The sequence below is a fragment of the Spermophilus citellus genome (assembly GCF_964194105.1).
Source record: "Spermophilus citellus genome assembly, chromosome: 9".
In the NCBI taxonomy this organism is placed as follows: domain Eukaryota; kingdom Metazoa; phylum Chordata; class Mammalia; order Rodentia; family Sciuridae; genus Spermophilus; species Spermophilus citellus.
The window spans coordinates 128,003,653-128,017,052 of record NC_138191.1 but is presented as its reverse complement, the minus strand read 5'-3'; the positions used below and the strand labels follow the sequence as shown (position 1 = coordinate 128,017,052).

At 47.0% G+C, this 13,400-nt stretch overlaps 1 protein-coding gene across 1 annotated transcript in view; it reads right to left on the bottom strand.

The window, feature by feature from the left end:
• Positions 1-13,400, bottom strand: part of SPATA21 (spermatogenesis associated 21) — a gene marked incomplete at its 5' end in the record, with an annotated part of 44,752 nt that overhangs the window by 4,080 nt on the left and 27,272 nt on the right. The window contains 5 exons of the mRNA XM_081305641.1: positions 111-288; positions 1,124-1,299; positions 10,970-11,087; positions 11,209-11,280; positions 12,638-12,775. Of these exons, the coding sequence (XP_081161767.1) occupies positions 111-288; positions 1,124-1,299; positions 10,970-11,087; positions 11,209-11,280; positions 12,638-12,775 (682 nt within the window). The remainder of the gene's footprint in view (positions 1-110; positions 289-1,123; positions 1,300-10,969; positions 11,088-11,208; positions 11,281-12,637; positions 12,776-13,400) is intronic.

The following is a 13,400-nucleotide window of genomic DNA, read 5'->3' as shown; positions in this document are numbered from 1 at the left end:
AGGAAGCAGTCCCCCAGGGATCACCTCTTGGAAGGTTGGATTTTCCAGGCCTTAGGCCAGGGGCCTCTTGCAGGAGGCATGACAGAGGCCCTGGCCCTTTGGACACCTACCTGCTTCCTTGAGGTCCTGACGGGAAGAAGAGGCTGCGGATGTCTGGGCTCAGGCTGCTGGAAGCACACTGGTCTAGCACATAGTGGTTGCCCTGCTTCCGCCGCACCATCTTCTTGTCCATCCGGGGACAGAGCGGGATGCAGGGCACCTGGGCGTAGGGGCTCTGCAGGTTGGCAGCTGGTGAAGAAGTGGGCAGGAGAGGGAATGCTTTAGAGTAAGGCCAGCTAAGGAGGCAGGCGGACCCAAGTGAAATCCTGGTTTTGCTCAGAGCTGTCTGAGCCTCTAGGCCAGAAACACTAGCAGTAGCCAGCTCACAGTTGATGACGATTTAAGGGGAGATAACTGCAAAGCATCCAGCTGGACACAGGTCCAGAGCAAAGACTAAGCACAGCTTTGAAAGGAGCAGATGTACTCCATTCTTGATGGGTCCTGGCCAAGGCTGGCAAGTGTGCGCCAGAAAGGCTGCAGAACTTCCAGCTATTGCTTGTCACACTGAGGAGCCTAATACATGATACCTGGGCAAAGGAGGCAGTGTTGCTCAGTGGGAAGAGCACAGATTTGGGGATCAAATGTGGGTGTAAACCCATCCCAACATGCTGTCTGGGAGGAATTGGGCAGATTGCTTAAACTTCCTGTTTCAGTTTTTCTCTTCTGTAAAATGGGGCAAATGTGTGTTCATGAGGATTAAATCTTGGCACATCTGCAGATGGCCTGTCACCGTGACTGACCACAGGGCTCAGTCAGTGATGAGCTGGGATTCCCAATCTCTATAGCTGCTCTCTTCCCAGTCTTGGCTCTTAGGAACAGCCTGTGCTCTGGAGTAAGGCAAGAGGGGAGGCGTCCGGAGCAGGGGTAGAGGCAAGGGACTGATCATCTGCCCAATTGCTGATGGACATAGTTAAGCCCAAGGTAGGAAAGCAGACCTCCCAGCTCCCTTGGGACATGGGCAAAGGAGGGAGGTGGGCAAGGGAGCCGAGCCCCTGCTCCAGCCTGGTGGGCCCAGGACCCTCACCATAGTTCTGTTGCTTTATCCTACTCAGGATCCTGAGGACCTTCCGCTCTGAGATTTCAAAGCTGTCTGCCTGCTGAGGGTTGTAGGGCAGCTTCTTGCGTGACCGCAGTCGGCCAATGGCCGAGTCCATCTCTCGCACTTTGCAGGTGCCGTCCTTCAGCTTCTTCTGGTAGTAGCTGGGGAGGCAGTGTGGTTAATCCCCACCCCTCCTGAGCCCCTCCCTGGCAGCTCTGGTGCCAGGCACACAGCCCAGGAGGCGGGAGACCTGGGTGGTTGAGTCCGCTCTGCCCTGCACTTCCTGTCCGTGAGCAGTGCCGCCCTGCTCCGGCCTCAGTGCCCCTGTGTACGATGGGGAGATGGTTGTCGACCCTGTCACTCCAAGTTACTCGAATTCTCTGAGCTTCCGGTTTCTCCCGGGTTGGCAATGGCACACTCCATGTGCAGTGGGTCAGATGACAAGGCCTGTCAGGCACTTGCCACCAACTGTGCACAGAGAGCTTAGTACGTCACGCACGAGTTACCCATGGTTACCCATGGTTTTGGCCACTGATATCTTTACTTACACATGCAACTGCATATAAATGAGCTGCGCAGTCCACTCCTGCTCAACTCCAGAAACCCTCGATCCTTAACTGCACCACCCCCCTCACTGCTGTTACCCACCAGAACCTCAGACACAGTGTCTTTCTTTTTTTTGAACTAAAGATTGGTACTTTACCACTGAGCCTCAAACCCAGTCTCTTTTATTATTATTATTTTTTAGTTGTAGAGAAACACATTATTTATTTTTATGTGGTGCTGAGGATTGAACCCAGGCCTCACCCATGTTAGGCCAGTGCTCTACCACTGAGCTACACCCCAGCTCCAGTCTTTTATTTTTTATTTGGAGACAGGGTCTTACAAAGTTGCTGAGGCTGGCCTCTGACTTGCAAACCTCCTGTCTCACTCTCCCCAGTCCTTGGGGTTACGGGTGTGCACCGTCACTCCCGACCCCGTTTCTTAGCTCTGTTTCTTGGCTTCTCACTGCGCCGCAGCACCACTCATTCAGTAAATATTCACTGAGTGGCCACTGTGTGCTGCCCACAAGAGTGGTTGAGTGGTTGACCTCGCAGGGTCCCTGTGTCCTTGTCTCAGCCTCACCTGTTATTCCAGCCACAGCCACCACAACCACTTCTGCAAGAGCTTGTAGCTTTGCCCAGGACAGTCCATAGGGCCACCTAAGTCCTGCCTGGGCTTCTCTGACACATGCAACCTACAGATACAGAGGAGTACATCCGGGGGCCACTCTTGGCCTAAGGAGTTAGTGGCTAAGGTTTAAGACTTTCTCCTTTCTTCCCCTGGGCCACCCTTTGTGGTTCCCCAGGACATACAGTGCACACCTGACCCAGTGACATGTCCTTGTATTGTCTCCCTCTGCTGCTGTCACCCTTTTTCTTCCTCCTTTCCCTGGAAACACTTCCCAAATCAGCTACCTGCATACAAGCCTATGGGAGAGGCAGACCATGTACAAATGAAAACACAATTCCACCAAGGAATGGTGGGCGCTCCGAGGAAATGGGAAAGGGCAGGGGGGGAGCGGTGGGGGGAGTTTGCTAAGGGTGTCAGAGATGATGTTTGATCAGAATAAGGGGAGGGCCAAACCCAGTGGATTCCTGCGGAAATTCCTGCCAGATATGAGGAAGAGCCCAGTGAGCCCTGGAGGCAGGAGCGGTTGAAGCCTGGTTTGTGGGGATGGGAAGAGTCATAGGCACAAAATGTCAGGGCCACGTCATCTGGCTTGGTGGGCAGTGGTGAGGGGTGGGCATGCACTAAGACTTCTGTTTTGGGAAGGCCTGGTGATTGGAGTGGCAGCTGTGCTTCAGCCTCTACCTGTCCCTTGGGGCCTGGACTCGGGATTTCAATAAACCTCACAGAAGACGGGAAACTAATCCACGAGCCTCTCATGGGGATGTGGGTCCAGACACCCAAAGGCAACCTGTAAGATGAAGCTTGACAGGACATGAGCTGCTGACAGGACATGAGCAAAGTGTAACTTTCTCAGTCACAATGTTAAAGGAAACCGCCTGCTCTCTTCTTTTCCGTTTCCTGGGGGCTTGAACTCAAGGTTGCTGATAAGTAGTTTAGCACTGACTTAGCAAAGGGTGGAACAATACATTGGCAAGAAAATGGGAGCCCGGGCAACTCTGCTCCCCGCACACTGCTCCCTCCACCATCAACAGAGAGAGAAGAACTCCTGTCTCATTGAACTATAGTCTATTGAGGCTTAGTCCTTAACGCCCATACCAACCTCGGATTCTGTACCCAGCTCAACTATGCAGTAAGTGAGGGCAGAAGAAACAAATTGATAGTCATACGAAACTTTTAAAATGCTGGAGAACATGTCCTTCCCAAATGAAAGCATAAGTCAAAAAAGAAAGGCACAGTATATGTCTAGAAGACAGATCTGACCTACAGGAGAAGCCGGGGGAAGGAAGACTGACGCGAGGTCCCACGATGGCAGTTCAGATGCCTTAAGGGACAGCCAGTTCAGACTGCATCACTGTGGCTTAACAGAAATTTTGAAGGCAGTATTCTTCAGTGTCTTTCTCGCCCAAGAAAACTACCAGGAAAATATGTTCCCGTTTTAAAAAGGAGGAGGGAATATGTCAAGAAAGACATTCAGAGTGGCAGCTATTAAGAACACAAACAGCAGTAAATGTTGGGGATGTGGGGAGCGGCACAGTCATACGCTGCTGGTGGGACTGCAAAAGGGTGCAGCCAATACGGAAAGCAAAATGGAGATTTCTTGGAAAACTTGGAATGGAACCACCATTTGGCCCAGCTATCCCACTCCTCGGTCTATACCCAAAGGACTTAAAAACAGCATACAACAGGGACACAGCCACATCAATGTTTAATGCAGCACAGTTCACAATAGCTAAACTGTGAAACCACCTAGATGCCCTTCAGTGGATGAATGGATAAGGAAACTGTGGAATAAAATCATGGCATTTGCAGGTGAATGGATGGAGTTGGAGAATATAATGCTGAGTGAAGTTAGTCAATCCCAAAAAACCAAATGCTGAATCTTCTCTGATATAAGGAGGCTGATTCATGTTGGGGTTGCAGGGGGAGCATGTGAAGATTAGACGAAATCCAGACAGGGCAAAGGGGAGTCAGGGGAAGGGAGGGGGCAAGGAGTATAAAAAAGATGGTGGAATGAGATAGACGTCATTTCCCTAAGTACACGTATGAAGACACAAATGGTGTGAGTATAGTTTGTATACAACCAGAGATATGAAAAAATGTGCTCTATATGGTAATATGAATTGTAATGGATTCTGCTGTCATATATAATTTTAAAGAAAGAAAAAGACATTCAGAAAATGGAGAATCCAAATAAGGAAAGGAATAAAATGCCTGGGGCGCAGCAGAGTCCCGGGTGCCAGGCAACTCTGCGCCCCGCACCCTGCTCCCTCCCAGCAGGCCTGAAGTGCAACTTCTCCTGAAACAAGAGGAATGGCTTTTTTTTTTTTTTTTTGACTGAATTGAACCCAGAGGTGCTCTACCACTGAGCTATAACCCCAAGCTCTTTTTATGTTTTATTTTGAAACAGGGTCTTGCTAATTGAGGCTGGCCTTGAACTTGTGATCCTCCTGCCCCAGCCTCCCTGAGTTGCTCAGTTAGGAATAGAATTCCTTAAACATGATTTGAAAAAAAAGAAACTCCAGTGAAGATATGAGAAGATTGCCAATGGGTACAAAGAAAAAACAAGGCAATTATCAACTCAGAAAGTAAGAATAACAATAATAAAGGAAATTAAATAATAGTGCAAGTGGAGCATCCCTAATCCAAATATCCAGAATGGTCCAAAATCTGCGACTTTCTGAGAGTCAGCATGACATCACAAGTGGAAATTTCTACCCCTGTCTTCACACAACAGGTCACAGTCAAAACACAGGTGCACCAAAAATATCACATAAAACTGGGACTGGGGGTGTAGTTTAGTACTGGAGTGCTTGCCTAGCATGTGCCTGGTCCTGGGTTCCATCCCCAACACCACCTTAAAAAAAAAAAAAAAACCCACAACAATTTAATGGTGTGATCCCGAATTAGGGGGGAAAAAAAACCTGTAAAGGGCATTGGTGAGACAACGGGAAAAATTTGGAATGAAAACTGTAAATTAGATAATATATAGTATTGTATAAATGTTAAATTTCCCAAAATGAAAAGATATTGTGAATATGTAAGAAAATGTCATTATTAGGAAACATATTGAAAAGATCAGGGGCTCGGGGACATGATATGTTCAGCTCACTCAAATGGCTGAGAAAATATATATGAGAAAGAGGATGATAAAGCACTTGTGGCAAAATGTTAACTACTGCTAAATCTAGAAAATGCAAACCTTTAAGTTTACAAACAAGTTTACTGACGTTTATTGTAGCTGAATACAAACCCTAATAGAAGAACGCGAACTACCGATCAAATAGAGCTTTAAGAAAATAAGGAAAGGGCTGAGGATAGAGCTCAGTTGGTAGAGTGCTTGCCTTGCATGCACAAGGCCCTGGGTTCAATTCCCAGCACCACAAAACAAAAGACCTCAACAGTAAGAAAACAGCTTGATTTTAAAAATCAATTAAAAAAATAAGGAATAGAAGACTTTAGACCAATATGTATGAAAACTAGAAAAACTAGTTGAATTCCTATAAAAATATAAATTACCAAACCTAGCTCAAGAAGCAATAGAAAACCTAGTCATATAACTATAAAATAAAGTAAATCAATAATTTGATTTTATAGTAATTTATTAATTATTTTTGTGTTTCTGGGATTGAACCCAGCAACACCCTTAGTACTGAGCTACATCCCTGCCCTCCCCTGCTTTTTTAAAATATTATTTTTTAGTTATAAGTGGACACAGTATATTTTATTTTTTTGTGGTGCTGAGGATCAAACCCAGTTCCTCATGCATGCTGGGCAAGCGCTCTACCTCTGAGCCACAACCCCAGCCTGATCCCTGGCCCTTTTAATCTTTTTTTTTTTTTTAAGGGGGGGGGAGAGAGAGAGAGAGAGAATTTTTTTAATATTTATTTTTTAGTTCTCAGCGGACACAACATCTTTGTTTGTATGTGGTGCTGAGGATCGAACCCGGGCTGCACGCATGCCAGGCGAGCGTGCTACCACTTGAGCCACATCCCCAGCCCCCCTTTTAATCTTTTAATTTCAATACTAGCTGTCCCTAAGTTGTCCAGGCTGTCTTGGAAGTTGTGATCCTCCTGCCGCAGCCTGCCTAGTCACTGGGATTTGGGACATGAATCAATAATTTTACATCATGCAGAATGTGTTGGTGCCCGCCTGTACCCCTTGCACTAAGCAAGGTTGCTAGGGCTTGCTAGAGAGGTTGAGAGCTGAGGAGACATACTTGAGGTTGACAGTGGATTCCAGTCCAGTCACAGTCGTAAACCTCAATCTACTGTCAATAGCAGCGCCCAGAGCAGCCAGCCAAGATACAGAAAAGCCACGTCCCAGGAGGAAGGCCCGTGCTCCAGAGGAGCAGATGGTAGATCTGTTTGATTTCACAGGCTGTGTCGTCATAGTTACTCAACTCTTGTCATCGTAGCTTGAAAGATTCATAGATAAATAAAAATGAGGTAGCCTGGATGTGGCCAGTGACGCAGAGTTTGCTGATCTCCTGCCCTGGTATAAGGTCTCCTATAGGCCTGACCTAACAGGGCCAAAAACCAAAATCCACAGGAGAAAGGTGGGAAGTGAGTCTTATCCATGAGAGGCTCGAGGAAACTCTGGTTTTTTTCACAAATATGTTCTCATGAAGAAAGAAACCAAGCCTACACAAACAAAAGTTTATCAACCAAAATGTCTAGGATATGGCCCCAAACACAAAACATCCATTTCAAAGAAAAAAAGTACCAGAACTGTTCCTGAAAAAGAGTCAATGGCAGGCCTACTAGACAAAGACTTGAAAACAAAGTCTTACCAGATGCTCAAGGAACAAAAGAATGGCATTAACATCAAGAAAATCATGTATGGCCGGCCAGGTGCAGTAGCACACAACTGTAAACCCAGCAACTCAGGAGGCTGAATGAGGAGGACTATAAGTTCAAGGCCAGCCTTAGCAATTTTTTGAGGCCCTATCTCAAAATTATAAATAAAAGGTCTGGTGATGTAGCTCAGTGGTAGAACCCCCAGTACCAAAAACCAAAATCAATGTATGAACAAAATGGAAATATCTCTTTGTGTGACATTTGCATGAAGACCACAAAAAGCAATGGAGTCCTGGCACAGATCAAAGAAGTGCCACTGCTGGGTAATCCCAGTGGCTCCGGAGGCAAAGGCAGGAGGATGGCGAGTTTGAAGTCAGACTCAGCAGCTTAGGGAGGCTCTAAGCAACTCGTTGAGATCATGTCTCTAAATAAAATATAAAAAATGGCTGCGGATATAGTTCTGTGGTTAAGTGCCCCTGAGTTCAATTTCCAGCAAAGGAAAAACAAAAAAAACAAAAAACAACTATGGCTATTTATCCTTAAGTATTTAACTGATTTTTTTTTGTGTGTGTGTGTGGGGCTGGGTTTTGAACCCAGGGCCTTGTACATGCAAGGCAAACACTTTACCAACTTAGCCATATCCCCTGATATTTTCTTATAAATTAAGTTAGCCCATCACTTCAAGTTAAACAACTGACAGCATTTGTTGCTTATAATGACATTTGCATTTTTTTAAGAGAGAGTGAGAGAGGAGAGAGAGAGAGAGAGAGAGAGAGAGAGAGAGAGAGAGAGAGAATTTTTTTAATATTTTATTTTTAGTTCTCGGCGGACACAACATCTTTGTTGGTATGTGGTGCTGAGGATCGAACCCGGGCCGCACACATGCCAGGCGAGCGCGCTACCGCTTGAGCCACATCTCCAGCCCCAACATTTGCATTTTTTATTAAAACAATTTTTGAAAATATATACACAATCATAGGCATATAAAATTCATACATAAAATCATTTGTAGTACTAAAAATGAATGTACCAAGGCAGGGGATACAGCTCAGAGGTATAGCACTTGCCTAGCATACTCAAGGCCCTGAGTTCAATTCCCAGTACCAGAAGGAAAAAAGAAAAATGGACTATAGCCAGATATGACATTTTGGGTACTTAATGATGTGGCTAGGCACAGTGGCACACGCCTATAATATCAGTGACCTGGGAGGCTGAGGCAGAAAGATGACAAATTCAAAGCCAACCTCAGCAACTTAGCAAGGTCCTAAGCAACTCAGCAAGACCCTGTCTCTAAATAAAATATAAAAAGGTTGGGGATGTGGCTCTGTGGTGGAGTGTTTGCCTAGCATGTGTGAGGCACTGGGTTCGAATCTCAGCACCACATAAAAATAAATAAAATAAAGGTATTTTGTCCTCAAAATACTCAAAATATATATTTAAAACTTTTTTTTAGATTTTAAAAATTAAAAAAAGGGGGGGGCTGGAGCTAAGTGGTTGAGTGCCTCTGGGTTCAATCCCTGGTACAAAAAAAAAGTCTGCTGATCAGCTTAGTGGCAATATTAATATATAGATGTAATATATAATTATAATGAAATGTGTCAACAGTTGGAAGATACACATTTTCCAAATGACCAAGGCATACCATTACAGAAACATTCAGAAGGGAAGATCCATTCAAACCACAAGAAAGATCAAAAGATTTTGATTTAAAAGAGTAAGAAAAGGGTCTGGGGTTGTGGCTCAGTGGTAGAGTGCTCATCTAGCATGCATGAGGCATTGGATTTGATCCTTAGCACCACATAAATATAAAGAATAAAGAGGTCTGGGGATGTGGCTCAAGCGGTAGCGCGCTCGCCTGGCATGCGTGCGGCCCGGGTTCGATCCTCAGCACCACATACAAACAAAGATGTTGTGTCCGCCGAGAACTAAGAAAAAATAAGTAAATATTAAAATTCTCTCTCTCTCTCTGTCCCCCTCTCTCTCACTCTCTCTTTAAAAAAAAAAAAGAATAAAGATATTGTGTCCACCTACTACTAAAAAATAAATATTAAAAAAAAGTAAGAAAAGTTCATGGATTCAGATTCCGCATTGCAACTAACCTTTGGTGCTACCCCCTCAAGTTTGGTATAGTGTCAAAAAATATCCACTTGAATATGGCTGTTAAGTGAAAAAGTTATTACAATCCTTCCTTTTTCAGTTACATCTTGCATGAGGTCAGATTTTCTTCATAGACTTAACCAAAAGAAGTAATTGTGACAATTTTTTTTTTTTTTTTTTGGTACCAAGGATTGAACCCAGGGGCACTCAACCACTCAGCCACATCCCCAGCCCATTTTTCATTTTTTAAATTTGAGATAGGGTCTCAGTTAGTTGCCTAGAGCCTTGCTAAATTGCTGAGGCTGGCCTTGAACTTGCCATCCCCCTACCTCAGCTTCCTGAGCCACTGGGATTACCCCAACCTAGCTGCAGAAGCAGATTTGTATGCGTTTGTTGATTTTTGAACCCTGAGTGATAGTTACATATAGTTACGTTGACTGGGCCAAGAGGTGCCGCTGCTTGCTTCAACATTCTTTCTTTTTCTTTTTCTTTTTTTGTACCAGGGATTGAACTCACGGGCACTCCACCACTGAGACACATCCCCTGCCCTATTTGTATTTTATTTAGAGACAGGGTCTCACTGAGTTGCTTAGTGCTTCTCTGTTGCTGAGGTTGGCTTGAACCCGAGATCCTCCTGCCTCAGCCTCCTGACCTCTGGGAGTACAGATGTGCACTGCTGCACCTGCCCAGCCTGCTTCAACATCATTTCTGTGGGTGACTGGAAAGAGCTTCTGAATGAGATTAGCATTTGAGTTGGTGGACTGAGTAGAGATGCCCCTCCTCAGGGCAGTGGGCCTTATCCAGTCTGTTGAAGGCCTGAATAGAACAAAAAGACTCAAGAAGAACGAATGTGCTTTCTCTGCCTGTTTTTGAGAGAGCCAAGGGTCTTTCCCTGTCTTTAGACTTGGTTCTCTTGGCTCTTATGTTGTCACTCGCATTGAAGAGTTGAGGAAATAGGTCTCCGTCCTACAGATGAGCAAGTGGCTTGCCCAGGGCTGTGGGGCCAGGGAGAGGCACAGGCAGAATCCCAAAGCCTTTCTCCCTCCCACTGGGTCCCAGGGCTTCCTCTGGTGCAGCTTTAAAAACTCTGTGTGGAGCACTCAGCAACGTGCATTTTGCATTCTGATCTCATTTGATCCTCACAGCCGCCTCTGTTGAAAGCTAACATTTATTGAGCATCAACTATTAAAATATGTTCAATATTTAAGATGAGAAACAAAGGATCGGGGTCCAAAACTGGTATTTGGAGATCAAGGGAGCCTTTCCACTTTCACCCTTTCCTTCTAGCCCTGGATGTTTGAGTAGCTTTTATGTGTAGCCATCTCTTCCTTAAATGCACCACTGCCTCCCCACCCACCCTCCCTGGGTCCTCTGGCAGGGTCCATCTGATTCCTTTGCTGAGATTGCTTTTACAGAAAAGAATTCTTCCTGCTGAAGTTGTGGAAATAGGAAGGTGTGAGGATGGGACTACCAGTCGCCATTCTTCCCACTTGGAGAGAGCCTAACTCAGCTTGAAGCCGTTGCATAGAAAAGGAGAGATGGAGAGATAAAGCCTTATCAATAACATTTGTTCTCCTGGATCCAGCCATTCCTGAAGGCCCAACCAGTTATTTGAGCCAATACATTCCCCTGTTGCTTAAGGCAATTTTCTTTGAGTTTCTTTTGCTTGCAACTAAGAATCTTAACAGGGTCTTAACACTGCCAAAACACTAGATTGTCACCTTTGTGTCCACAACCCTCCACCCCAACAAACAGCCCCACTCACTTTGTGATCTCCTCTAAGGCTGCCTCCGGCAAGGCCAGCATCTCCACCAGCAGAGACAGGATCTCAAAGAGCAGAGTGTGGGGGTTCGGGGGAGCCATGTTCACCAGGGCATTCTGTTCTGGGGACATGGGATGGTAGCTGCCATTACCACTGGGTGGCCCTGGATACTGCCCCACCACCACGTCAGCCTCTTGGGTCCCCTCTCCAACTCTAAAGGCCCTGGTTCCATCCCTACTCACCCACAGAGCAGAAGAAGCGTTTGCTGTCTGTCATCACAGCCAAGAAGTCTTTGAAGTCCACATGACCATCTCCTGTGAAGGCCAGAAGAGGGACAGGGTGGGCGGGGGGTGGGCGGGGCCCAGAGCGCGTCCAGACAGCCCAACGCAGGCATGGTGACCCGCATGCACTCAGTGGGTCGGATTATAAAAGTAATGGGCCTTCACTGCATGGTGTGCATAAGGAAGTAGAAGGCTACGAGGAAAACCTCCTGGGGTGGAAGCCACTAGCATTTGTGCTTTGGAGGCAGTGTTCTGAGTTCACATCCCAGGACTACCTCTTCCTACCCAGGTGACCTTGGCCAAGTCTCTTAAGCCCAGTAGCTTTCGTTTTCTTTTCTTTAGAGTGCAGATAATAATAATACCTATCTCATGGGCGAGAAAAACGAAGTCAAGCGCTTAGAACAGGCCATGTATATGTTAGAAGCTCACTAAATTTCAGTGACTATTATTGTTCTTACTGAGTGCTTGTCACTGCACAAGAACACACACCCATGAGATTCCCCCCTGGGCCTTCAGGTCCCTGCAAGGATTCCCTTGTCACCTGTGTCCAGCCTCACTCTGTGCCAAGCTCCCAGGCACTACCAACGTGCTTTCCCAGGGAGCCACTTTGTACCTTGCCCAGGGCCTTTGCACATGCTGTATCCTCTGCCTGGACTCCTCTTCACCACCCTGCAACTCTACTCATGCAAGGCGAGCACCCTACCAACTGAGCTGTTTCCCCAGCCCCATGCCTCTTAACTTTTATCAGCCCTGGCTCAACAGCACTGTGTCCGTGAGCCCCTTGAGGGCTGCAAGATAAGTCCTACACGTCTTTTTATCCTCAGTGCCCCAAATACAAATGGACACACAGTGAGCACTTAGTGAATACTTACTGGATGAATATATTAGCAGTTACTATCTCCCATACCCTGTGCTCAGTACTTGGCCTGGGTTATGCAAAAGCCTGATGAGATAGGGACCGTAATCAATCCCATTTTACAGAAGGAGAAACTGAGGGTTCAGGAAGTTCTGTGACTTGGTCAAGGTCGCACAGCTGGTAAAGGGAGTGACTGAGCAGAGGAGGAACACTTGGTGGAGCTTGCACTGGAAGCTGAAGGGAAGAGATCCCGAGATCCCCACCACCCTGGGTCAAGAGTAGGTTTTGGTCATCTTTGGGTCCCCAGAAGCTGGCACTGAATAGGTGCTCAGGGAGCCTCGGCTCCTGGCACCAGGATCTGCTACATAATTTGTGGGATCCAGGGCTCAATGAAAATGCAGGACAGGGTCTCCTGCCCAAGATGTACAGAGAATAGCTAGATTGTCACAGTGGCGCCTTAAACCAAGCATCCATCCTACAGGCGCAGGGCCGTGATGCGCCTGCGTGGGCTCTCAGCCACAGCCAGCTCCTCACCATCCACGTCGGCGCTCATCAGGACGTCCTCCACCTGGGCCGGCGTCAGGGTGAAGCCCACCAGGAGCAGGATGTTCTTGAGGCTCTGCGCGTCCACCTCGCCAGGGCCGTTGAAGATCTCAAAGTAGCTGCGGAAGGCTGTGAGGAGAGCAGGTTACCCGGGGAGGGGCACCCCGTCTTTTTCAGACACCCTCCTACCCCAGGTCCTGTACTAACGTGAACAGATGAGGACAACGATAATTAGAAGAGCAAAACTCGGGTGGACGCCGAGGCCCAAGCTGTAAGCCACTCAGGAGGCCAAGGCAGGAGGATCACAAGTTCAAAACCAGCCTCAGCAACTTAAAATAAAGAAGGGCTGGGGACTCGTCTCAGTGGTTAAGCACCTCGGGGTTCAATTATGGATACCAAGAAGCCAGGATGGCAAAAACTCATCTCACTGGTGACGTATTTGGTGACAGGAGCACCCCTATCCTACTTCAGGACACCTTATGCCATGCCCAGGTTCTCAGTCCCTACATCGTCCTATAGAGCAGAATTCTGACTCCCTTTGTAAAGATGGGGAAACTGGGCCGAGAGGAGTGGTGACTCCTTTTGAGTCTAAGCCTGTGTCCTTGAGCTTGGTGTCTGCACTCCTTTGTGTGGAAATGGCTTCCAGGGTAGCATCAGTGTTCTGGGCCAGAGCAAGGGACAGGAAGCTCACCGAGAAAGTCCCGGAGCCATGCACACTGAGAGGAGAGGCCAGAGGGGTCAAGACGGGCAGCCT